The 26,561-nt window shown below is 48.3% G+C and overlaps 2 protein-coding genes and 1 long non-coding RNA gene across 3 annotated transcripts in view; 2 read left to right on the top strand and 1 right to left on the bottom strand.

Moving 5' to 3' along the window:
- dnase2b (deoxyribonuclease II beta) overlaps positions 1 to 10,740 on the top strand; it is a 40,458-nt gene extending 29,718 nt beyond the window's left edge. Inside the window, exons 5-7 of the mRNA XM_052010676.1 lie at positions 943 to 1,104; positions 2,852 to 3,049; positions 10,329 to 10,740. Coding sequence (XP_051866636.1) covers positions 943 to 1,104; positions 2,852 to 3,049; positions 10,329 to 10,696 — 728 coding nt within the window. The 3' untranslated portion in view covers positions 10,697 to 10,740. The remainder of the gene's footprint in view (positions 1 to 942; positions 1,105 to 2,851; positions 3,050 to 10,328) is intronic.
- Positions 10,741 to 11,647: 907 nt separating this feature from the next.
- Positions 11,648 to 13,126, bottom strand: LOC127567715 (uncharacterized). The gene is made up of 3 exons (XR_007955939.1): positions 12,540 to 13,126; positions 11,875 to 11,955; positions 11,648 to 11,794 (listed from the first exon to the last, which is right to left on the bottom strand). It is a non-coding gene; the product is annotated as an uncharacterized LOC127567715 (long non-coding RNA).
- Positions 13,127 to 14,104: 978 nt separating this feature from the next.
- rpf1 (ribosome production factor 1 homolog) overlaps positions 14,105 to 26,561 on the top strand; it is a 32,433-nt gene continuing 19,976 nt past the window's right edge. The window contains exons 1-2 of the mRNA XM_052010677.1: positions 14,105 to 14,327; positions 25,035 to 25,091. Of these exons, the coding sequence (XP_051866637.1) occupies positions 14,130 to 14,327; positions 25,035 to 25,091 (255 nt within the window). The 5' untranslated portion in view covers positions 14,105 to 14,129. The remainder of the gene's footprint in view (positions 14,328 to 25,034; positions 25,092 to 26,561) is intronic.

Here is a 26,561-nt window from a genome sequence, read left to right as displayed (position 1 = left end):
GAAGTGTAAGTGAATGAGAATCAGGTTTATTATCACTGACAAATGTCATGAAATGTGTTGTTTTGCGGTAGCAGTACAGTGCAAGACATAAAATTACTATAAGTTACACACTCAGTGTAAGTCCCTTTAAGATAGAGAGTGTGTGTGTTTGTGTGTGCGTGGCGTGCTTACGTCGATAGAAGATAAAGGACGTAATGACGTTGTTGAAGAGGTCAGAAGAAGAAGGAGAGAGAGAGAGAAGGGAGAGAGACACCAGCCTGCTAGTTTTCTCTATCGATGGATGAGAAACTATAACTGTGTCTGCCAGTGAAATCCATGTATGGAAGTGGGAGGTAATCCGGTGGAGTTCACTTTGTTGCTGAACTGTAGAAGGAAACAGGTATTTGTGTGTGGACGACCACGATTCGGATGCTTTTCGGGGTGAGGAAGTCACTACCGAGTAAACACTGAAGTGTCGCTTGGGTTCCATCGTGGAACATTTGGATTTCGTATTTACTCTCTCTGTTTCTCTACGTCTACGTCTTATCTTCAGACAACGGTGGTTGTTGAAGAAGCCCTTGCTCATGTTTCACCTTATGGCTTGCGGAACTGAACTTTAAGAACCATTCCTGAACTGGGAGTTTTGGACTTTGTCACACACACACGAAGAGTTTAGTTTTGGGGTTAACGTTCAAAGTTTAACATTTTTGAATTCTAACATACTAACATTTTTACTTTTATTTTACGTATTATCATAAGTAGTGATTAATAAAATAGTTTTTAACACTGAATCATACTCAGTGTGTTTCTTTTGTTGCTGGTTCGTGACAGAAATAAATAGATATTGCAAAAGAGGAATAATGAGGTGGTGTTCATGGGTTCATGGACCGTTCAGAAATCCGACGGCAAATGTTTGAGACTAACATTTGTGGCCTTCAATATTCCACCGTCTTCTAATTCCAGGGGTCCTGATGTTTGACAAAGTCCAGGGCTTCTGGCTGATGCACAGTGTCCCAAACTTTCCTCCTGATGTCACAAAGGGGTATTCATGGCCATCTTCTGGACGGAAATACGGACAGACTTTCCTGTGTGTTACAGTCAAATACGATCAGGTGACGGTAATCGGTAAGGAATTATTATTGTGCCTTGTTTGGGTGAATCTTTCTGTGGCATGTGTTGGAGATAAGCAGATGTATAAACTCTGCTCCATCTTCCTCACCCACAGTGTGTGTCGTTCTGGTCACTGCACTACAGGAAGGATGTGGTTGCACAGGAGAGAGGGCAGAGGGGATTCACCAGGATGTTGCCTGGATTGGAGGGTTTTAGTTATGGGGAGAGAGTGGAGAAGCTGGGTCTGTTTTCCCTGGAGCAAAGGAGGCTGAGAGGTGTATAAAATAATGAGAGGCATAGATCGGGTAGATAGTCAGGATCACTTTCCAGTGGCAGGAAAACAGGAGGGTATAGGTTTAAGGTGAGAGGTGTGATATTTAAAGAGTATCTGTGGGAAATGTTTTCTTTTTAACAGAGGGTGGTTGATATCTGGAACATGCGGCCAAAGGAGCCGGTGGAATCAGGGACAATTACTTTGTTTAAAGACATTTAGACAGGTACTTAAATAGGCAAGGCATAGAAGGATACAATCCTAGTGTGGGCAAATGGGATAGGTGTAGATGGGCAGAAAGGTCAGCATAGATAGGGTGGACCGAAGGGCCTCTTTCTGTGCTGTAGGACTCCGTGACTCTAGTAGCAGGCAAGAGGCACAAAGGGAAGGGGGGTGACTAGGAGATAAGATTTCTTTATTATTCACATGTACCTCAAAACACACAGTGAAATGCATCTTTTGCGTAGAGTATTCTGGGGGCAGCCCGCAGGTGTCGCCACGCTTCCGGCGCCAACATAGCATGCCCACAACTTCCTAACCCGTACGTCTTTGGAATGTGGGAGGAAACCAGAGCACCCGGAGGAAACCCACGCAGACACAGGGAGTGCATACAAACTTCTTACAGACAGTGGCTGGATTTGAATCCAGGTCGCTGGCCCTGTAAAGCATTATGCTAACCGTTACACTACCGTGCCTGCCGTGATGAGATTAGGATTATGTGTTTTCTATCTTAGTCCTCACTGCTGTCACTTGGCATTCAGGGCTCCCAGAGGGGACTGGCTGGAAGCAGAGTGAAGTTGTACTACTTTGAAAGAGCCATCCCCTTAACCCCACTGCCTTGCCTATTATCCCCACCCTGCTCTCTGTTTCTCCCCTCTCCCCATTTCTCCCACTCCCTTGTCCATTAATTGGTAATCAGTTTATTATTGTCACATGTACCAAGATAGAGTGAAAAGCTTTTGCTTGCGTGCCATCCAGACAGATCATTCCGTGTGTAAGTACATCCAGGCAGTACAACAGGATAACAGAATGCAGAATAAAGTGTTACAGCTACAGAGAAGGTGCAGTGCAGGCAGACAATAAGGTGCAAGGGCCACAACGAGGTAAATTGAGAGATCAAGGGTTCATCTTTACCGTTCAAGAGTCTTATAACAGCAGGACAGAAGCTGTCCTTAAATCTGGTCTTACATGTTCACAAGCCTTTGTACCTTCTGCTCAATGGGAGGGGGGAGAAGAGAGAATGTCCGGGGTGGGTGGGGTCTTTGATTACGTTGGCTGCTTTACCGAGGCGGTGGGAAGTGCAGACAAGAGTCAATGGACCTGCTGAGTTCCTCCAGCAGTTTGTTTTTTTGCTTCAGATTCCAGGATCTGCAGTCTCTTGTGTCTCCATTGGTCTAAGGTGGAGCTTATTTCCACCTTTGCCTTTCACTGTGGTGAACGACAGCCCCTCTCACTGACACCTCTAATGGGCATGAACATTTGTCTTTGTAGGTGACCAGTTCTTATACTCGAACCCCCATGTCTACAGTTGGACACTTCCTCACCTCTTCCTGCCTGAACTCTCCCACCTGCAATTTGTCGCGAAAGGTGGTAGCACTGCTCGGTCTCCGTGGAAGCGGCACGCCAAACTCACGTCCTCGGGGGGAGTCCAGTTTCAGAGCTTTGCAAAATACAAGCACTTTGGAGATGGTAAGGGTGCAGGTAGTTGGGCAAAGCAAACTCCCAGCAATGTGCTCCTGTCAGGGAATGGAACGGGGGAGGGGGAACAAATTGTGGAATCCTGTAATACAGAAGAAGGCCACTTGGTCCATCATATCCGGTCTAGCTCTTTCAATGGATCTCTTCTCCCTACTGCAATCTTTCCCACCTTATCCAGTTTACATGGAACACAGAACATAGAACAGTACAGCACAGGAACAGGCCCTTTGGCCCACAATGTCTGTGCCAAACACAATGCCAAAGTAAACTAAACCTCTTCTGCCTGCACATGATCCGTATCTCTCCACTCCCTGTATATTCATGTGTCTGTCTAACAGACTCTTAAACGCCGTGATCGTATCTGCCTCCACCCCCACCCCTGGCAGCACATTCCAGGCGCCCACCACTCTCTGTGTAAAAAAACCTGCCTCGCACATCTCCTTTAAACTTTCCCCCTCTCACCTTAAATGCATGACCTCTGCGATTGGACATTTCTACCCTGGGAGAAAGACTCTCTGCCCTAACTATGCCTCTCTTAATCTTAGAAGTTTATAAGGTCTCCCCTCAGCCTCTGATGCTCCAGAGAAAACAACCCAGGTTTGTCCAACCTCTCCTTATAGCTCATACCCTCTAATCCAGGCAGCAACCTGGTGAACCTCTTCTGCACCCTTTCCAAGGCCTCCACATCCTTCCCGTAATGGGGGCGACCAGAACTGCACACAATACTCCAAGTGCGGCCAAACCAAAGTTTTATACAGCTGCAACATGACCTTCTGACTCTTATACTCAATGCCCCGACCGATGAAGGCAAGCGTGCTGTACGCCTTCCTTACCACCCTATCTACTTGTGTGGCCACTTTCAGGGATCTATGGTCTTGGATCCCAAGATCCTTGTGTACATCAATGCTATTAAGGGTCCTGCCATTAACTGTAGACTTTCCCTTTACAGTTGGCCTCTGAAAGTGTAATACCTTAGATGTGCCTGGATTAAACTCCATCCGCCATTTCTCTGCCCATATCTGTCACTGATCTGTATCAGAATCAGAATCAGAATCAGGTTTATCATCACTAACATATGTCGTGAAATGTGTTGTTTTGCGGCAGCAGTACAGTGCAAGACATAAAGATGTAAAAATTACCATAAATTACAAAAATGAATAAATAGTGCAAAAAAAAGGAATAACCAAGGCAGTGTTCATGGGTTCATGGACCGTTCAGAAATCTGATGGCGGAGGGGAAGTAGCTGTTCCTGAATCATTGAGTGTGGGTCTTCAGGCTCCTGTACATCCTCCCCAATGGTAGTAATGAGAAGAGGGCATGTTCCGGGTGGTGAGGGTCCTTAGTGACGGATGCCGCCTTCTTGAAGGCAGGTAGGGTTGTGCCCGTGATGGAGCTGGCTGAGTCTACAACTCTGTGCAGCCTCTTATGATCCTGCACATTGGAGCCTCCATACCAGGCGGTGACGCAACCAGTCAGAATGCTCTCCACCGTACATCTGTAGAAATTTGCAAGAATCTTTGGTGACATACCAAATCTTCTCAAACCCCTAACAAAGTAGAGCCACCAGCGTGCCTTCTTTGTGTTTGCATCAATGTGTTGGGCCCAAAGTAGATCCTCTGAGATGTTGACACCCAGGAACTTGAAGTTCCTGCTGTCCCCTTTGACAGCCCTCTACACTGTCCACAACGCCACCAATCTTTGAGTCATCTGCAAACCTACTAACCCACTCATGTACATTTTCATTAAAGTCATTTATATATATGTCACAAACAACAGTGTCCCTGTGGAACACCACTGGTCATAGACCTCCAGCCAGAATAACACCCTTCCACTACCCTCTGTCTTCCTTGGGCAAGCCAACACTTTATCCAGCTTCCCTTTGAAAGTTGAGACTAAACCTGGCCTGGATCAGAACAACTGACTGCAGAAATCAATTCCTGCCTCTTATCCGTCTGCCAATTATCGATCCAGTTATTGATCCTCCTGTTTGCTCGTTTTTCCCATGTTCAGTTTCCATGTACACCACTGAGGTAAGGTTTCTTTATTAGTCACATGCACACAGAAACACGCAGTGAAATGCATCTTTTGCGTAGAGTGTTCTGGGGGCAGCCCGCAAGTGTCGCCACGCTTCTGGCACCAACATAGCATGCCCACAACTTCCCTAACCCATACGTCTTTGGAATGTGGGAGGAAACCGGAGCACCCGGAGGAAACCCACGCAGACACAGGGAGAACGTACAAACTCCTTACAGACAGCGGCTGGAATTGAACCCGGGTCGCTGGTGCTGTAATAGTGTTACGCTAACCGCTACACTACTGTGCCCAGTGAGCCGCTCACACTTTATCTAATTGAATAATTTTTTGGGTGTCATGGAACAGGCTGACATTTATTGCCCATCACTAATTGCCCTTCAACAGTGTGATTCTAAGACCATTTAAGGATGAACCACATTGGTGGGTTTATCAAGTCAAGTCAAGTTTATTGTCATGTGCACAAGTGCGGTGAGGTACAGGTACAATGAAAAACTTGCTTGCAGCAGCATCACAAGCATGTACTGTGGCATGCAGAAGTTTGGGCACCCCTGGTCAAAATTTCTGTTACTGTGAATAACTAAGTGAGTAAAAGATGACCTGATTTCCAAAAGGCATAAAGTTAAAGATGACACATTTCTTTAATATTTTTAGCAAGATTACTTTTAATTTCCATCTTTTACAGTTTCAAAATAACAGAAAAAGGAAAAGGGCCCGAAGCAAAAGTTTGGGCACCCTGCATGGTCAGTACTTAGTAACACCCCCTTTGGCAAGTATCACAGCTTGTAAACGCTTTCTGCAGCCAGCTAAGAGGCTTTCAATTCTTGTTTGAGGGATTTTCACCCATTCTTCCTTGCAAAAGGCTCCTAGTTCTGAGAGGTTCTTGGGCAGTCTTGCATGCACTGCTCTTCTGAGGTCTATCTTAACAGTTGGAGAGGTGTTCTTTTCATGAAATTCTGCACCCTTTTTTCTCCAAACATACCTTTGCTCATTGCGGCCAAAAATTTCTATTTTAACTTCATCAGTCCACAGGACTTGTTTCCAAAATGCATCAGGCTTGTCTAGATGTTCCTTCGCAAACTTCCGATGCTGAATTTTGTGGTGAGGATGCAGGACAGATTGGAGAAAAACGGGTGCAGAATTTCATGAAAAGAACACCTCTCCAACTGTCAAGCACGGGGGTGGATCGATCATGCTTTGGGCTTGTGTTGCAGCCAGTGGCACGGGGAACATTTCACTGGTAGAGGGAAGAATGAATTCAATTAAATACCAGCAAATTCTGGAAGCAAACATCACACCGTCTGTAAAAAAGCTGAAGATGAAAAGAGGATGGCTTCTACAACAGGATAATGGTCCTAATCACACCTCAAAATCCACAATGGACTACCTCAAGAGGCACAAGCTGAAGGTTTTGCCATGGCCCTCACAGTCCCCCGACCTAAACATCATCGAAAATCTGTGGATAGACCTCAAAAGAGCAGTGCATGCAAGACGGCCCAAGAACCTTTCAGAACTAGGAGCCTTTTGCAAGGAAGAATAGGCGAAAATCCCTCAAACAAGAATTGAAAGACTCTTAGCTGGCTACAGAAAGCATTTACAAATTGTGATACTTGCCAAAGGGGGTGTTACTAAGTACTGACCATGCAGGTTGCCCAAACTTTTGCTTCGGGCCCTTTCCTTTTTTTGTTATTTTGAAACTGTAAAAGATGGAAATAAAAAAGTAATCTTGCTGAAAATATTAAAGAAATGTATCATCTTTAACTTTATGCCTTTTGGAAATCAGGTCATCTTTTACTCGCTTAGTTATTCACAGTATATTCACAGTAACAGAAATTTTGACCAGGGGTGCCCAAACTTTTGCATGCCACTGTAGGTACAGACAATACACAGAATATAAAGTATTGTGTTCAGTTTTGGTCACCTCATTATAGGAAGGATGTGTAAACTTTAGAGAGGGTGCAGAGGAGATTTACCAGCATGCTGCCTGGATTGGAGAGCATGTCTTATGAGGATAGGTTGAGTGAGCTCGGGCTTTTCTCTTTGGAGAGAAGGAGGATGAGAGGTGACTTGATAGAGGTGAACAAGATGATAAGAGGCATAGATCGAGTGGACAGAGACTTTTTCCCAGGGCGACAATGGCTATCACAAAGGGACGTAATTTTAAGGTGATTGGAGGAAGGTATAAGGGGGATGTCAGGGGTAAGTTTTTTACACAGAGAGTGGTGGGTGCATGGAACGTACTGCCGGCAGAGGTTGTGGGGGCAGATACATTAGGGACATTTAAGAGACTCTTAGACAGCCACATGAATGATAGAGAAATGGGGGGCTATATGTGGGAGGGAAGGGTTAGATAGATCTTAGAGCAGGATAAAATGTCGGCACAACATCGTGGACTGAAGGGCCTGTACTGTGCTGTAATGTTCTATGTTCTATACTACGATGGGATTGGAGTGATCTTCTGCTTTAATGCTCCCATCAGGTGAAGGGAGACAAAAATCTGGCTATAATAAGTTAGGTTTTATGGGCTGGGATTGGGGTGGGGGTTGGTGATGGGTGGGGATGGGTTTGGTGAAGGATTATAGAACATAGAACAGTACAGCTCAGGAACAGGCCCTTTGGTCCACAATGTGCCGAACGAATTAAACTAGTAATTAAACACCTAACTAAACTAATCCCTTCTGCCTACACAAGGTCCATATCCCTCCATTCTATGCACATTCATGTGCCTATCAAAGAGCCTCTTAAGCATCGTACCTGCCACCACCACCAACCCTTTCAGCACATTCCAGGCACCCACCACTCGCTTGGAACAAAAAGCTTGCCCCGCACGTCTCCTTTGAACTTTCCCCCTCTCATTTTAAATGCATGTCCTCTAGTATCAGACATTTTGACCCTGGGAAAGAGATACTGACTGGCCACTCTGTCTACGCCTCTCATAATCTTAGAAACTCCTGTCAGGTCTCCCCCCAGCCTCTGATGCTCCAGAGAAAACAACCCAAGTTTGTCCAACCTCTCTTTATCGTTCATGCCCTCTCATCCAGGCAGCATCCCGGTAAAACTAGAGAAACAAAGGACTGCAGATGCTGGAATCTAGATGAAAAACACGATGATGCTGGAGGAACTCAGCAGGCCAGGCAGCATCCGTGGAGAAAAGCAGGCGGTCAACGTTTCGGGTCAGGACCCTTTTTCAGAACTGAAGGTGGGAACAGGGGAAGCCCAGTATATAGGAGGGAAAAGCAGAGCAGTGATAGGTGGACAAAAGAGGGGCGGCGGGGTGGGCACAGGGTGGTGATAGGGAGATGCAGGTAAGAGATAGTGATGGGCAGGTGTGGGGGAGGAGGGGAGAGCAGATCCACCCGGGGATGGGTCACAGGTAAGGAGAGAGAGGAAAAAAGGCTAGGAAAGGGAAGAAGAGAAGAAGCGTGGTGGGGGGGGGGGGTGTGTGGGGAAGGGAGGTGGGGATTACCTAAAGAGGGAAAATTCAATGCTCATGCCGTTAGGCTGCAAGGTTCCAAGATGGAAAATGAGGTGCTGTTCCTCCAGTTTGCGCTTGGACTTCTCCTGGCAGTGGAGGAGGCCGAGGACTGACTCATCAGTGATAGTGTGGGAGGGGGAGTTGAAGTGACTGGCAACGGGGAGATGCAGATCGTGGTTACGGACAGAGCGCAGGTGTTCTGCGAAACGGTCACCTAGTCTGCGTTTGGTCTCACCAGTGTAGAGGGGGCCACACTTGGAGCACCGAATGCAGTAGATGATGTTAAGGGAGGTGCAGGTGAATGTTTGGGTCCCTGGATGGAGGTGGTGTAGGGGCAGCATTCAGGTGAACCTCTTCTGCACCCTCTCCAAAGCCTCCACATCCTTCCCTTTAATGGGGTGACCAGAACTGAATGCAATTCTCCAGATGCGGCCTAACCACAGCTTTATAAAGCTGCAATATAACTTCCTGGCTCTTGAACTCAAAGCCTAAACTAATAAAGGCAAGTGTGCCGTATGCCTTGTTTACCACTCTATCTACTTGTGCAGCCCATTTCAGGGAGTTATGGACTTTGACCCCAAGATCCTTCTGTACGTCAATACAGCACGGAAACATGCTCTTTCGTCCAACTGGTCCATGCCGACCAAGATTCCCATCTAAGTGATTCCCATCCGCCCGCATTTGGCCCATATCCCTCTAAACCTTTCCTACCCTTGTACCTGTCCAAGTACCTTCAGAATCAGAATCAGGTTTATTATCACTGTCTTAGATGACGTGAAATATGTTATTTTGCGGCAGCAGTACAGTGCAAAGACATAAAAAATCTATAAATTCCAAAATCAATAAATAGTGCAAAGAAAAGGAACAATGAGGTAGTTTATGGTTCATGGATGGTTCAGAGATCTGATAACAGAGGGGAAGAAGCTGCTCCTGAATTGTCAAGTGTGGGTTTTCAGGCTCCTGTACCTCCTCCCTGATGGTAGTAACGAGAAGAGGGCATGTCCCGGGTGGTGAGGGTCCTTAGTGATGGATGCCGCCTTCTTGAGGCACCGCCTCTTGAAGATGTCCTCAATGGTGGGGAGGGTTGTGCCCGTGATGGAGCTGGCTGAGTCTACAACCCTCTGCAGCCTCTTGCAATCCTGTGCATTGGAGCTTCCATACCAGGCAGTGATGCAACCAGTCAGAATGCTCTCCACCGTACGTCTGTGGGTCTTTTAAATGTTGTTAATGTACCTGCCTCAACCACCTCATCTGGCAGCTCATTCCATAAATGGACCACCCTCTTGGTCAAAATGTTGCCCCTCAGGTTCCTATTAAATCCCTCCCCTCTCACCTTAACCTGTGCCCCCTAGTTCTTGATTCCCCAACCCTTGGAAAAAGGCTGTGTGCATGATTTTATACACCTCTATAAGATCATCCATTCTCCTACGCTCCGATGAATAAAGTCCCAACCTGCTCAACCTCTCTCCATAACTCAGTCCCTTGATTTCCAGTAACATCCTGGTAAATCTCCTCTGCGCTCTTTCCAGCTTAACGGCATCTTTCCTATAGCAGGGTGACCAAAACTGAATGCAATATTCCAAATGGCATCTTGTACAACTGCAACATAACATCCCAACTTCTATACTCAGTGCCCTGACTGATGAAGGCCAGCGTGCCAAACACTTTCTTCACAATGAAACGGGTTAGGGTGACAAGTGTGCGACTTATTCTTGTGATACTTTAGTGCATACAATGCATTCACTGTTGGGAGTTCTCTTGTAGATATATACACAGCGTGGGCTGCTCAGACCTTGGAGACGGATTTGTTGTCGGAGACTTGGAACAACGGTAAATACGAGCTGCCTACCAACTGCTCCCTCCCCAAACACGTTTACAATGTCAAGAGGGTCAAACTGCCAGGACCTGCTTTCTTCTACACCAACAACGACCACTCCAAGTGGTGCGTGTCTCTGCGCCCTGTCGACGGGTGGACTTGCGTCGGGGATCTCAATCGCGCCGTCGGCCAGATGTGGAGGAGCGGTGGGCTTCTGTGCACGCGGAACCCCCTGCTGTACAGAGCCTTCAGGCAATCTGTGTCCTGGTACAAGAATTGTTCGGGGTACCCTGTGATGGAACAGGGAGAACTTTGACGTTGAGGTTTAACAATTATTTCAGAATCAGAATCAGGTTTATTATCAGACTTATACAACGTGAAATGTGTTGTTTTGCAGCAGCAGTACTGCGCAAAGACATAAAAATCTTTATATTACAAAATAAATAAACAGTGCAAATAAAAGGAATAACAAGATAGTGTTCATGGGTTCATGGACCGTTCAGAAATCTGATGGCGGAGGAGAAGAAGCTGTTCCCGAATTGTTGAGTGTGGGTCTTCAGGCTCCTGTACCTCCTCCCTGATGGTTGTAACGAGAAGAGGGCATGTCCCGGGTGGTGAGAGTCCTTAGTGATGGATGCCGCCTTCTTGAGGCACCGCCTCTTGAAGATGTCCTCGATGGTGGGGAGGGTTGTGCCCGTGATGGAGCTGGCTGAGTCTACAACCCTCTGCAGCCTCTTGTGATCCTGTGCATTGGAGCCTCCATACCAGGCGGTGATGCAACCAGTCAGAATGCTCTCCACCGTACATCTGTAGAAATTTGTAAGTCTTTGGTGACGTACCAAGTCTCCTCAAACTCCTAACAAAGTAGAGCTGCAGGCGTGCCTTCTTCCTGATTGCATCAATGTGTTGGGCCCAGGATAGATCCTCTGAGATGTTGGTGCCCAAGAACTTGAAGCTGCTCACCCTTTCCACCGCTGACCCCTCAATGAGGACTGGTATGTGTTCTCACGACTTCCCCTTCCTGAAGTCCACAATCAGTTCCTTGGTCTTGCTGACGTTGAGCACGAGGTTGTCGTTGCAACACCACTCAACCAGCCGTTCTATCTCACTCCTATACGCCTCCTCATGGCCTCCCCGCATCATGTCTGACATGGAATTTGTTGGTTTGCAGCAGCAGTACAGTGTAAAGGCATAAACATTACTATAACTTACAAAATAAATAAATTGTGTAAAAAATGGAATAATGAGGAAGTGTTCATGGGTTCATGGACCATTCACGCTTTCACACAATGGCTCTTGGAGGATAATCTTGGCCCTCCTTCCCCAGCAGACCGGTGTGACCACCTCTAGATAGAGAACAGGCATGTTGCTTCTGGCTCGGCTGATCAGTTGAACCAGTGTCACCAACCTGTGACTTTGGTAAGAAATAAATTAATTCTTGTTGGTTGGATGACTTCCATCGAATCCCGTTCCCTCCCGACTAGCATTACTCACGTTTATGGAGGCACAGGAGATGGCAGATGCTGGAACCTGGAGCAACAATCTGCTGGAGGAACTCAGCCGGTCGAGCAGCGTCTGTGGAGGGAAAGGAATTGTCGACGTTTCAGGTTGAGACCCGGCATCAGGGCTGAGAGCGGAGAGGGGAGATGGCCGGTACAGAGAGGGGAGGGGGAGTGGCGAGACAGGAGGCCGAGGTGATTGGTGGACTGAGGAGGGGTGAGGGATGACGGGCAGGTGGTGCCTGGTAGGGGAGGGGATGGAGTTGGGAGACAGAGGGAGGTGGATGGAGGCCGAGAAAGTAAAATAAGAGGCAAATAGAACGAGGTAGGCAGAGGGGAGGTGAAGGTGGGAGACGGCTGCTGGAGGGAGATGAGCGGGAACACAGAGGGCCACCAGAGCTGGACTCTGATAAGTAAAGGTGGTGAGACTGGGAACCATTAGGGGAGAGGTGTACAGCAGGTAGAACCAGAACCAGGTAGGGGAGGGAGGGAGGGGGGGTGAAGCCTGTGGGTGAACTGTGTGTGTAGTGGGTGGTTGGATCCAGGAGGGGAGGGGGATGGAGATGGGAGGGGCTGGGGAGGGGGGATATGGGAAAGAAACGGGAGGATTGGATCTGAGGGGGGGGGGAGGGGTTAAAGCACACTAGGAGCAATGATTACCTGAAACTGGAAAACTCAATGTTCATGCCATTGGGTTGTAGATGACCCAGGCGGGATATGAGGTGTTATAGAAACATAGAAAACCTACAGCACAATTCAGGCCCTTCGGCCCACAAAGCTGTGCTGAACATGTCCCTACCTTAGAAATCACTAGGCTTACCCATAGCCCTCTATTTTTCTCAGCTCCATGTACCTATCCAACAGTCTCTTAAAAGATCCTATCGTATCAGCCTCCACCACCGCTGCCGGCAGCCCATTCCACACACTCACCACTCTCTGAGTAAAAAACTTACCCCGGACATTTTGAATTGAACCTGGGTCACTGGCGCTGTAATAGCATTACACTAACTGCTGCACTACCATGCCTGTCCTGAAACTCTCCCCTGAAGATAAACCAGAAGATGTAGCAGCAGAACTAGGCCATTCGGCCCATAGAGTCTGTTCCAACATTCAACCAGGGCTGATATTCTGTTCCTAACCCCATTCTTCCCCCTTCTCCCCGCAACCCTAAACTCTCATACCAATCAAGAACCTATCCGTCTGTGATTGACAAGGATCAGCTTCAGTCTTTAAGGAGACAAAGCCTCAAAGCCTTGGTGTGTGTGTGGGGTGGGGGGGGAGAGAAACAGAGAGAGAGAGAGAGAGAGAGAGAGAGAGAGAGGGAGGGAGAGAGAGGGAGGGAGAGAGAGAGAGGGGAGAGAGGGAGGGAGGGGGAGAGAGGAAGGGAGGGAGGGGGAGGGAGGGAGGGAGGGAGGGAGGGGGAGGGAGGGGGAGAGAGGGAGGGACGGGGAGAGAGGGAGGGAGGGGGAGAGAGGGAGGGAGGGGGAGAGGGGGAGAGAGGGAGGGAGGGGGAGAGAGGGAGGGAGGGGGAGAGAGGGAGGGAGGGGGAGAGAGGGAGGGAGAGGGGAGAGGGGGAGAGGGAGGGAGAGGGGGAGAGGGAGGGAGGGGGGGAGAGGGAGGGAGGGGGGAGGGGGAGAGGGAGGGAGGGGGGAGGGGGAGAGGGAGGGAGGGGGGAGAGGGAGGGAGGGGGGAGAGGGAGGGAGGGGGAGAGGGAGGGAGGGAGGGAGGGAGAGGGAGAGGGAGGGAGGGGAGAGGGAGGGGGAGAGGGAGGGAGAGGGGAGAGGGAGGGAGGGGAGAGGGGGAGAGGGAGGGAGGGGGAGAGGGAGGGGGAGGAGGGGAGAGGGGGAGAGAGGGGGAGAGAGGGAGAGGGAGGGAGGGGGGGAGAGGGAGAGGGAGGGAGGGGGGGAGAGGGAGAGGGAGGGGGAGAGAGGGAGAGGGAGGGAGGGGAGAGGGGGAGAGGGAGGGAGGGGGGGAGGGAGGGGGAGGAGGGGAGAGGGGGAGGGAGAGGGGGAGAGGGAGGGAGGGGGGAGAGGGAGAGGGAGGGAGGGGGGGAGGGAGGGGGAGGAGGGGAGAGGGGGAGGGAGAGGGGGAGGGAGGGGGGGAGAGGGGGAGGGAGGGGGGGAGAGGAAGACTCTGCGCCTGCGCACTCGGCTCCGCGGGAGCCCGGCGGGAGCGCCGCTAGGTGGCGGTGCGGGCCGCTGACGTCACGGGCCCTTTCCCCGGAAGCGGAAGCGGTGTGCGAGGGTTGCCATGAGCCGGCGCGGCGCCACGATGGGGCCGAAGGAGCGGCGGCGGCGGGAGGTGGAGGCCGAGGCCCCGGGCCCCTCCCCGGGCCCCTCCCCGGCCCCGGCCGAGCCCCAGCTCCCCGCCCGCCTCCCCGTCTCCGAGATCAAGAACAAGCAGCGGCGGCAGCTGATGTACCGGCGGTGGCGGCAGCTCCAGCGCAGGGTGAGGGCAGCGGGGTCAAAGGGATCTGGGGTCAGGGTGAGGGGGCAGCGGGGTCAAAGGGATCTGGGGTCAGGTTGAGGTGGCAGCGGGGTCAAAGGGATCTGGGGTCAGGTTGAGGTGGCAGCGGGGTCAAAGGGATCTGGGGTCAGGGTGAGGGGGCAGCGGGGTCAAAGGGATCTGGGGTCAGGGTGAGGGGGCAGCGGGGTCAAAGGGATCTGGGGTCAGGGTGAGGGGGCAGCGGGGTCAAAGGGATCTGGGGTCAGGGTGAGGGGGCAGCGGGGTCAAAGGGATCTGGGGTCAGGGTGAGGGCAGCGGGGTCAAAGGGATCTGGGGTCAGGGTGAGGGGGCAGCGGGGGTCAAGGGGATCTGGGGTCAGGGTGAGGGGATTGTCGGGGTCAAGGGGATCTGGGGTCAGGGCAAGGGGAGTGTCGGGGGGGTCCAAGGGATCAAGGTCAGGAGGAGGAGAGTAGTGGGTCAGAGGGATCTGGGGTCAGTGGTCAAAGAGATCAGGGTCAGGAGGAGAGCAATGGGTCAAAGGGGTCAGGGGTCAACGAGATCAGGGTCAGGAGGAGGAGAGTAATGGGTCAAAGGGAGCTGGGGTCAGGGATCAGGATGAGAGGATTGTTGGGGCGGTCAAAGGAATCTGGGGTCGGGGGATCTAAAGGGCCGGGGGGGGGAATGAGATCAGGTACCCAGATGTTAAATGTCATAGATCAGTAGGGGTTGGGTGAGGGGAATCTGGAATCAGGGGCTGTTGGGATCTGGGGTCAGGTCAATGGGATTGGGTTGGGATGAGAGAGGTTTGGGGGATCTGTTCAGATGAGGGGAGCCTAGGATCAGAGGTCAGGGATCAATGAGATCTGGGGATCAGGAGGTCAATGGTAAGTTGGGTGTGGTTAGAGTCGGGGGGGGCGAGGGGTCTGGTTATGGGATCGGTGAGAGCAGTGTGTTGAGGGAATGTCATGGATAGGATCTAGCATCAGTGGAAGAATGGGTTGTCAGGGGAGAATGTGCACCAGAATGGCAGAGGGAAAGGGGTTAAAGGCGGCGGGGGGGGTGGAATTGGTTCCATTCTCTAGGGAGCAAATGGAGTGAAATCTGGCATCGTGGATTCAGTTTAGAGACTCGGTGGTTGGCTATGGACTGGGGTGGAGTGAGGGGCTTGGATCCAGCTGGGAGGGCTGGGTGATTTATGCCCTGGACCCTGAGGAGGATTCCCTGTAGAGGCAGGGGAGGCAGGGCGTGTGCTGGAAGACGGCGAGCTGCCGGTGGGTGGAGGGAGGATGGGGAGAGGCTGCAGATGGAGAAAAAGAGAGTGCTTGAGTGTAAACAGAAGGAGAGCTGAGGGGACCAACAGTTGTTATGGGGGGGTAAAGCAGGGACCATCTGCAGGGAGGAGGGAATGGGGAGACGGATTGCATGTGCGTTAGTGGGGAAGGTGAGGAAGCGGGTTGCATGGCGGTTGCACTAAGAGGTAAGGGGAGGGCAGTGGCAGATAGTCAAAGTCAAGTTTATTGTCAATGAACAGATGCTCAAGCAACAGATTTGTGCAAAATCTTGGTCTGGTTTGTTGCGTTGGTGTGCTGATAACCGAAGACGGGTTTGAATAATTCAGTCAAAGTGTTTCCTTGAACTCTCATCTGTTTTTATTGTTTGGCTGAATCCTGCCATCTGCTTGCCATTTGCTACCCTGGATCCTTGTGTTATTTATAATCTATAATTTTGCATTATCAAGGCAGCTGTTTGGATAAAATTGCAATTAAGCAGCTAAGCAGCAGGACCTTGCTTTGATTCCTCTGTTTTTATCTGATGGTGGCAGCTGTTGCTATTGACATGAATTTTGAGAATGGAGACAAACAAAGATCTGCCTTTTGCTTGGGAGCTTCACTTCGGTGTGTGTCGTTGCTCGCCTTGGAGGTGGAAGGTGGCCTTGGGCTAGTCCTCTGACTAGCTGCATTTACGCATTCCCTAAGTTCCATTAGGTTCGAGCTACCATTACGTTCCAAAGATGCCTTATGGAGTGGTGTAGGTGCAGTGGAACAATCGAAAAAAATCGTCAAAATTAATCTATGATTGAGACATTTCTCCACAGAAAACCACGCGCTGCACATTTTTGTATTCATAAATATGCAGCTCAGTTCTCCTGGGATTGAGGGTTTGACCAACAAACCTGATTGGGTCTGTAGCCAAGAGGTTGTGATGGTGCTGGGGGGGAGATGGGAGAGGATAATATTGGGTCATGGGCTTGCTGACGCTCTAGGTTGTGGATATGTGCGAGAGTGGTGGTGGAGTGGGCGATGGCGGGATTGGGACTTCTCCCACTGCTGGGGTGAGGAAGAGCTAGGGAGGAAGCAGGAGCCAGAAAATCAGCTGGAGGTGTCTCGCCGTCAATGGAAGATACAGATCAATGGCTGATGCAGGTCATTGTAGTATTGGGTAGGTGTTTGGATGGTAGATTTAGTGTGTGGAAAGAGGGAAGTTCACGTGTCCCACTCAGACGCTCTTGTCCAGAACTGCCCAAAGGTGAGTTTCCACAGAGTCGTTGTAACCAGCACGATAAATAGAGGGGAATCAATGGATATGGTGTATTTGGAATTTCAGAAGCAATGATCAAGTCCAAACTTACTGTTGATGTGAAGTTGAGTGTCCACTTTTAGGGGGTGCAGAGAGGTTTCAAGGGGATATGTGCAGGCTAAGGGAATGGGACACGAGATAGCAGGTAGAAAATATTGTGGAGAAATATGAAGTCTTCCATTTTAAGATGGGATAGAGTAATAATTTTTAATGGCGAGAGATTGAAAGGTTTTGTTGCTCAGAAGAACCTGGCTGTCCATATTCACAAGTTGTCAGCATTAGATTTTATTCCCTTTCTCTCAAGTACATGTCCATTGCCATTGTCTTGAACTGCTTCGCGTGGGAGCAAGTTCTGTGTTTTTATCAGTCTCCAGGTAAATAAATGTCTCTTGGTTTCCTTACAGCGTTTATTAGTGCCCTTGGGGTTGGACTCTCACCAATAAGTGGAAGTGATTTCAAAAGACCTCTTTTGGGCTACATCGTAGCTTTCTGGTTTGTAAAGGGGCCCAGCCAGTACGGAAAAGTCAGTCTACCTGGTTCTGTGAATTTTTCTTACAACTGCTCTTACAATGTTTCTATGCAATTTATAATCTGACATGATATACATATGCTTCGGGGCAGAGTTCAGGAGAACCTCTTTTTGCACCTTGTGAAGTTCTGAAATGCATTTCTAGAAACAAAAGCCATGTCAAGCCTTTAGGATTGAATTGGATAAGTAGGAAGGGTAAATGATTTTGTAAATGAACACGCAGAAGAGGTTAGGATTACCGGTCAAGCAAAGGATAAACAAACTTACTTGGAGTATTGTGTGCAGTTCTGGTCACCCCATTACAGGAAGGATGTGGAGGCTTTGGAGAGGGTGCAGAAGAGGTTCACCAGGATGCTGCCTGGATTAGTAGGTATGAGCTGAAAGGAGAATTTGGACAAACTTGGGTTGTTTTCTCTGGAGCGTCAGAGGCTGAGGGGAGACCTGATAGAAATTTATAAGATTAAGAGAGGTATAGACAGTTGGAACCCAGGATAGAAATGTCAAGTACCAGAGAATACGCACTTAAGGTGAGAAGGGGAAAGTTTAAGGGAGATGTGTGGTGCAAATTTTTATACAGAGAGAGTGGAACGGACTGCCATGGGGATTGGTGGAAGCAAATTCAGGGAATGGAGCGATATGGATCAAGATCACGTGCAGGCAGAAGAGATTTAGCTTAATTCGGCATCGTGTTTGGCACAGACATTGTGGGCTGAAGGGCCTGTTCCTGTGCTGCACTGTTCTGTTGTTTGTTAGGGTGAGCAGCCACTTTCCTTACAATATTTTCTCCATAAACCTACATTTTGGAGTGAGAGAGAAGGATTGCCGTCACTTCAAGTATTTATTTTAGTTATTTTTGGTGGCTGCTTCTGGTTCTTTTCAACACTTTATATTAATAAACCATCTGGGAATCTTTCCTGTGTCATGTCAATTGAAACAGATTCAAGGTAACTTTACAAAAACAGTGAAGGTTTCCTGAATATCAGGTTCGTGGGAAGTTCAGTATGACTTACTTGGGTAAAGCAAAGCACTTCTGTGACAAGTGGACCATCGCGATCTCTTTGGGGACAGAGGTGACCTGCACAAGAGGGACAGGTCGCATCTGGACTGGAGGGGCACCAATATCCTATCAGGGAGATTTACTAGTGCTGCTTGGGGGTGTTAAACCTAATCTGCAGGGGGCTGGGACCCAAAGTAGTTGTGTAACAGACTACTGTTATGGAACCTGGTGTGGAGGCTCCAATTCACAGGATCGCAAGAGGCCGCAGAGGGTTGTAGACTCAGCCAGCTCCATCACGGGCACAACCCTCCCCACCATCGAGGACATCTTCAAGAGGTGGTGCCTCAAGAAGGCAGCATCCATCACTAAGGACCCTCACCACCCAGGACATGCCCTCTTCTCATTACTACCATCGGGGAGGAGGTACAGGAGCCTGAAGACCCACACTCAATGATTCAGAAATAGCTTCTTCCCCTCCGCCATCAGATTTCTGAACGGTCCATGAACACTGCCTCATTATTCCTTCTTTTTCACACTCTTTATTTAGTTTTGTAAGTTATAGAAATGTTATGTCTTTGCACTGTGCTGCTGCCGCAAAACAACAAATTTCACGTCATATAAGATGGCGATAATAAATCTGATTCTGAGAAAGAATCAAATATAGAGGTTAAAGCAAGTGAGTCCAGGCAGGGGTAGGACAGGGAGTGTGGAAGCTCTAATAGGCTTTACTTTAATGCAAGCAGCCTCACAGGTAAGGCAGATGAACTCGCGGCATGGATGGGAACATGGGATTGTGATATTATAGCTATTAGGAAACTATGGACGGGGCTGGCAGCTCAGTGTTCGAGGGTACTGATGCTTCTGGCATGACGGAGATGGAGGAGGGGGCGACGTTGCGATATTGATTAGGGAGAACATCGCGGTAGCGAGGGTATCTTCAGGGGGCCATATGGGTAGAACTTAGAAACGTAGAGGATTATACTCTAGGCTCCCCAGTAGTCAGAATTAGAGGAGCAAATAAGTAGGGAGACCATAGATAGGTGAGGGAACAATAGGGTTGTAATGGTAGGTAAATTTAAATTCCCTACTGTTGACTGGGATTAAGTGGAGCAGAATTTGTTAAGTGTATCCAGGAAAGTTCTTTTGAAGCAACATGTAGATGGCCCCACTAGAGAGGGGGCTACACTCGACCTCCTCTTAGCAAATGAGGCTGGCAAGTTGCTGGTGCGTCAGTGGGTCTGCAGTTTGGGACCAATGACCATAATTCTGTTAGTTTGGGTCCAGTGACCTTAACTCTATCAGTTTCAAGATGGTCATGGAAAAATATAGGACTGGTCCTCTGTTGCGGGAGGGTTAATTCTGAAGGCATCAGACAGGAATGCGCAAAATTTGATTGGGAGAGGCTGCTTGCAGGTAAAGGGATGTCAGGTGAGCGGGAGCTGTTTAAAAGTGAGATAGGAAGAATTCAGGGTCAGTGTGTTCCTGTCAGTGAAGGGCACGGCTGGCGAGATTAGGAAACTTTGGTTGACGAGATGTGTGTCTGGTCAGGAAGAAGGAGGCATATGTCAGGGATAGGTAGTTGGGGTCAAGCAAGTCCTTTGACGTAAGAAGGAAATTAGGAGGGCATCAAGGGGTCATGAGATATCTCTGGTGGGTAAAATAAAGAAGAATTCTGAAAGATTCTTTGTATATTAATGGCAGAAGGGTAGCTCGGGAGAGAGTAGGTCCCCTCAAGTGTGCTAATCTATGTGTGGAGCCATGGGAAATGGGTGAGGCCTTCAACGAATACTGCTTGTCTTTATTTACTGCGGAGAAGGACATAGAAGCCAGTGAGTTTGGGGGAGATCAGTGACATCTTGGAGCATATCAGCATTACGAAGGAGGTCTTGAAACGCATAAAAGTGGATAACTCCCTGGGACCTGACCAAGTGTATGCTAGGATGTAATGGGAAGTAAGGACGACGTTGCTGGGCCTTGGCAGAGATTTTTGTATCTTCATCACCCGCAGGTGAGGTACTGGAAGCTCGGAGGATAGCTAGTGTTGTCTCTTTATTTAAGAAGGGCAGTAGGGATAAGCCAGGGCACTACAAGCCAGTGAGTCTTGCATCAGCGGTGGGAAAGGTGAGTGAGACAGGATTTATTTGCATTTGGAAAGGCAAGGACTGATTAGGGATGGTCAGCATGGGAAATTGTATCTCACGAATTTGACTGAGTTTTTTGAAGAGGCGACCAAGAGGATTGATGAGGGCAGGACTGTAGATGGACTTCAGCAAGGCCTTTGACAAAGTACCACATGGGAAGCTGGTTTGGAAAGTTAGATCACATGGGATCCAGGGTGAGATAGCAAATTGGATACAAAATCAGCTTGGTGGTAGGAGGCGGAGGGTGATGGTGGAGGGTTGTTGTTGAGATTGGAGGCCTGTGACCAGTGGTGTGCTGCAGGGATCGGTGCTGGGCCCACTGTTGTTTGTCATCTATATTAGTGATTTGGATGAGAATGTAGGTGGCCAGGTTAGTAAGTTTGAAGATGACACCAAAATTGGTGGCGTGGTGGACAGTGAAGAAGGTCACAACTGGATCTAGATAAACTGGAAAAGTGGGCCAAGGAATGGCAGATTGAATGTAACTCGGACACGTGAAAAGTGATGCATTTTAGGAAGTTAAATCAGGCTGGGACACAAACAGTGAATGGCAGGACCTTGGGGGATGTTGTTGAACAGAGAGATCTTGGGGTACTAGTATATAGTTCCCTGAAAGTAGCAATACAAGGTGGTGAAGAAGGCGTATGGCATGCTTACCTTCATTTGCAAGGTTGACTGGAGCTGTGTAGAACTAGACTGAATTACTGCACTGTTGCTGGTCATGTGAGCAGTCTGAAAGGTTGAATTTGCAAAAGCCTCCCCACCATCCAAAGGGTCAACTTTTTAATTTGCACCCAGACCAGCATTTATTGGCTGTCCCAAACTGCCCCCTGAACTCTGTGGCTTGCTGGGCCATTTTAAGAGTGTGGGTCTGGAGTCACATTTAGATTGGATAAAGATGGTAGATTTCCTTCCCTGGTGGGTTTTGGTCACAATATTGCAAGGCTTCACCATCATCGATACTAGCTTTTTATTCTAGATCTACATAATTGTCTGAATTAAAGTTCCCCAGCCACTGGGGCAGGATCCCATTTCCAATCTCTGGATTACTGATACAGGCCTTTTGTTACTAGTCCAGTAACAATCCTTAGTTTAGTGTAGCCCTACCATCAGGAGAGCATTGGACGACTGCTCATTATTTGTTAAAATTGCTTCATCCACAAGAACAGTAGGAAAGCCCCACATTCAGCACCATGTACCTGACTAGCTTGTTGATACTGTTACAGTGATCGATCTCCCACCTTCTGTCGTGTGTATTACAACCATCGGATCAGTAGCACCCAGAAGGACAAGCAGCAGTTCAGTAAGAACATCGTCCCCAGTGGTAACCACCCCGACTGTCGTGTGATGCCTTATTTCCCCTTCAGTACTCCCAAGTTCCCAATTCCTATTGTATGGGAGTTCCATCACAACTAGCAGTTCACAAAAGACGACAGCAGTTCCCCGGGCAACTGGGGAAGCATTAATTGTAATTTGTCAGCCCTGATTGGATTGAAGAATGCGGCAGTGTTTCCCTATGTAAACTCTCTGCAGGATGTAAGTGTGTAATTTTGGACTGAAGCTCTAATGCATTGGTAATTGGTTTATTATTGTCGCATGTACTGTGATAAAGTGAAAAGCTTTTGTTTGCCTGTCATCCAGACAGATCCTTCCATTGTACAAAAGGAAAAAAAAAACAGAATGCAGAATATAGCGTTACAGATACAGAGAAAGTGGGAGGTGGACAAATCAGGTGCAAGGGCCACGACAAGGTAGATTGGGAGATCAAGAGTTCATCTTTAGAATATAGAAACATAGAAAACCTACAGCACAATACAGGCCCTTCGGCCCACAAAGTTGTGTGGAACATGTCCCTACCTTAGAAATTACTAGGCTTACCCATAGCCTCTATTTTTCTCAGCTCCATGTACCTATCCAACAGTCTCTTAAAAGACCCTATCATATCCGCCTCCACCACCGCTGCCGGCAGCCCATTCCACACACTCACCACTCTCTGAATAAAAAACTTACCCCTGACATCTCCTCTATACCTACTGCCCAGCACCTTAAATCTGTGTCCTCTTTAGTGTGTAAGAGCTCCGTTCAAGAGTCTGATAACAGCTGTCCTTGAGCCTGGTGGTACGTGTTCTCAAGCTTTTGTATCCCCTACCCAATGGGAGAGGGGAGAAGAGAGAATGTCTGGGGTGGGAGGGGTCTTTGATTATGTTGGCTGCTTTCCCGAGACAGCGGGAAGTGTAGACGGAGGGAGGCTGGTTTGCCTGATGGACTGGGCTGTGTTCACAACTCTCTGCAATTGCTTACGGTCTTGGGCAGAGCAGGTGCCATACCAAGCCGTGGCGCATCTGGAAAAGTTGGTGAGGGTCATCAGGGACATGTCAAATTTCCTTGGAGAGTGCTGCGTTGCAATGGTACCTTTTTCCCAGATGTGGCTAATGGTCATGGTTTGGGTGGATGTGAAGATATACTGAATCCAATTGTACAATATGAACAAGAGCTGGAGTCTGCCCAACCCATCGACTGACACGGCCTTGTATACAGAAGCAAAATACCGCAGCTGCTGGAAAACTGAAATAAAACCAGAGGTTGCAGGGAAAACTCGGCAGGTCAGGCAGTGTCTATGGAGAGAGAAGCAGAGTTAATGTTTCAGTCGGTGAATGAAAAGTTCTGGTTCTTGGAGGCAAGTCATTAAGCTGAAACGTTAACCATTTTGCTCTTCACAGGTGCTGCCTGACTGGCCTGGTGGGATTTTCTGGGTTTATTTGTAGCCTTTTAATGCTTAACGGGATATAGCTCTCCTTCAGGCTATGTGCACCCTTGCTGAGAATAACTTGGCATTCATTTTCATCCACATAATTGTGTCTCCACTTCAAAAATAAGGATTTTGAGGAAGCGGTGAGGTATTTTATAAATGGAATTTTTTTTCTTTGCCAATACAATAAGCCAGCATTGTGAAAGCTCTGCAGCCAGACAAGAACTGAAACGTCTGATGTATTTTTATTAAATGTTCCATTTGCTGCAGTAAAAATGTGACCTGGCTGACGATGTTCAAATAAGTGAGTAATGATCTTTTCATGTGGGAAAAGATGCATGGGAAACATCTGGGTGTGTATTCAGGGAGAATTTCAGTGGCATTGTATAATATTTGCTTTCAAAGTTTCCATTTCCTTGAATGGAGTTTCCTTAATTTACAATATACACGAAGTCCTTCTTGCGTTTGAGGGACAGAGGCAGGAACTTCCTGCAGATAACAAAAACGTGAATGTCATTAGGGCTACTTGCAATAGCACTCAGGCTAAATCAGCACTTGCAGGAATATAATTTACAGGTTACGAGCAGGGACTGTGACTGACTGCTCCGCAAACACTCAGCGTGGACTTGATGTGCTGTGAAGAAGTTCTGTGATGTTTTAGTATAGTATTGAGGCTGCTGCATCCTGTGTGTATTCTGTCGTTAGAATGAGACATTAAACCATATGAGTATCAAAGATCCATTGGTGTTACATTGAAGCAGAGCAGGAAGTTGTGCCGGCCGATACTTATCCTTCCACCTTTGTCATTATTACATTGCCATTCGTGAAGACAAGCAAACTGGCTGCAGCAATTCCTGTTGTGCAACCACAGAATTTACCTTCAAACATACTTCATTGCCTTTGAGGCTTCCTGGGACCCCCGAATGGGGTCATAGAGTCATACAGCACGGAAGCAGGTCCTTCGGCCCAACTCGTCCATGCCAACTCTGTTGCCCAGCGAGCTCGATCCATCTGCCCGCATTTGGCCCATAGCCCTCTAAACCTCTCCTATCCATGTATTAAGATTAAGGTATCTTTATTAGTCACATGTACATCGAAACACACAGTGAAATGTGACTTTTTGTATATTGAGAATGTACTGGTGGCAGCCGCAAGTGTCGCCACACTTCCAGTGCCAACATAGCACGCCCACAACTTCCTAACCTGTACGTCTTTGGAATGTGGGAGGAAACCGGAGCACCCGAAAGAGACCCACGCAGTCACAGGGAGAACGTACAAACTCCTTACAGACAGCAGCGGGAATTGAACCGGGGTCGCTGGCGCTGTAATAGTGTTATGCTAACCGCTACACTACTGTTATCTAGATGGCTTTTAAATGTTGCTAATGTGCCCGCCTCAACCACTGTTTCTGGAGTGAAAGGTGAATGCAGGTCTTTCAGTCTAAGGACATGCTGAATTGGGCGATCCCATATAGTTAAGCCAAGCCTAAATTCGTTTTCATACAACCATTTTAGCATTGGCTTTGTGGTTGATTTGCCCCGTGGTGTAGCAATAGTGCTTACCCCCACTGCAATCTTACAAGCTGCCTCCAACATTTCTTTTGAGAGGTAACTGAGGCTGACTCTGGGTGTTGTGAATACGGGTGGGTTTTCTGATGGGGAGCAGAACTTGTGCCTCTTCTGACATTGATCCTACTTTATCTTTTCCTATTGTTCAGGAACAACTGGAGGCCAAAAAGAAACGGAAGAAGGAGAGAGAAGCGCTGGGAGACAAGGTGACCGTCACTTGTAGTGTGTTTAAAGTTTACCGGGAAGGTGGGAGTTCGGATACGTGGACAGGCCAGAGAACTTGGAGCTTCTCTTCCAAGCGCAAGGGAACTTAAGCAGGCAATTAATAGTGATACAAGAGACTACAGATGCTGGAATCTGGAGCAACAGACAAGATCTTGTTTGTTGCAATGAATAGTGGCATTCAAAACCACAAATATTTTGATGGATTAAATAAGGAGGAGTTGTTTTGAGGCAGCAGAGTATTTAACCAGAGGACTCGAGTCTAAGGCAATGGGTGATGTTTATGTCGGCAGTGGGGAGGTTATAATCTGGATGAATGACTGAAGGCTGGTGAAAGTAGGTTTAATTAGTAACTTCAAAAGGGTAATGTATAAGTACTTGAATGAAGAAAGCTTGTAATTGAAGGATGGGTGAGTGCTCGAAAACAGGCCCTTCGGCCCACTGTGTTGACTATCAAGCCTCCAGTTTTACACTAATTCTAATTTTATTCTGCCAACATTAACCATTAATTCCATAAGACCATAAGATAGAGGAGCAGAATTAGGCCATTTGGCCCATCGAGTCTGCTCTGCCATTCAATCATGGCTGATTTCTTTTTCAAACCCATTCTCCTGCCTTCTCCCCGTAACCCTTCACCCCCTTACCAATCACGAACCTATCCATCTCTGCCTTAAATACACCCCAGATCCCAACTCCCTGCAGATTCCACCACTCATATAAACACTGGGGCCAACTAACCGACCAACCCACACATTTTTGGGATGTGGGAAAATACTGGAGCAACTGGAGAAAGCCCATTGGATCACAGGGAGAACATGAAAACTCAGCACAGACAGCACTGGGGGTTAGGATTGAATCCAGCTCACTGGAGCTTTGAGGCAGCAGCTCTACTGGCTGTGTTACTGTGCCACCTTTGGAAAAGTTTATTGGAAACATTTACCAAAGAGCCAGCAATAATTCAATTAGTCTTTGGTGCTCTATGATTTTATGTTATAATTATTGCAAACTGGGAAGGCATTAACTGTGAATTCTGTTCAGTTACCTTTTGTTCCTCAGTCCTTTTACCCTCTGCAACAGATTTTGTGTTCCTGCCATGTAGAACAAAAGGCAAAAATCTTAAAATTGGAGCCAGTCGAACCTGTTTAGGATGAAGCCATCCAGCATCTGGACAGCCAGCGGCTCTTTCCCAGGGCACTGATGCTCAATACAAGAGGGCATGGCTTTAAAGTAAAGGGTGGGAAGTTCAAGAGAGATATCAGAGGAAGGTATTTTTACCCAGAGAGTGGTTGGTGCATGGAATGCGCTGCCTGGGGTGGTGGTGGAGGCAGGTACATTGGTCAAATTCAAGAGATTACTAGATAAGCATATGGAGGAATTTAAAATAGAGGGATATGTGGGAGGAAGGTGTTAGATAGTCTTAGGCAAGATTTAAAGGTCGGCACAACATTGTGGGC

The sequence above is a fragment of the Pristis pectinata genome, chromosome 3 (genome assembly GCF_009764475.1).
Source record: "Pristis pectinata isolate sPriPec2 chromosome 3, sPriPec2.1.pri, whole genome shotgun sequence".
NCBI classification, from domain to species: Eukaryota; Metazoa; Chordata; class Chondrichthyes; order Rhinopristiformes; family Pristidae; genus Pristis; species Pristis pectinata.
The sequence above is the reverse complement of the archived record's forward strand: the minus strand, read 5'-3'. Positions and strand labels throughout refer to the sequence as shown.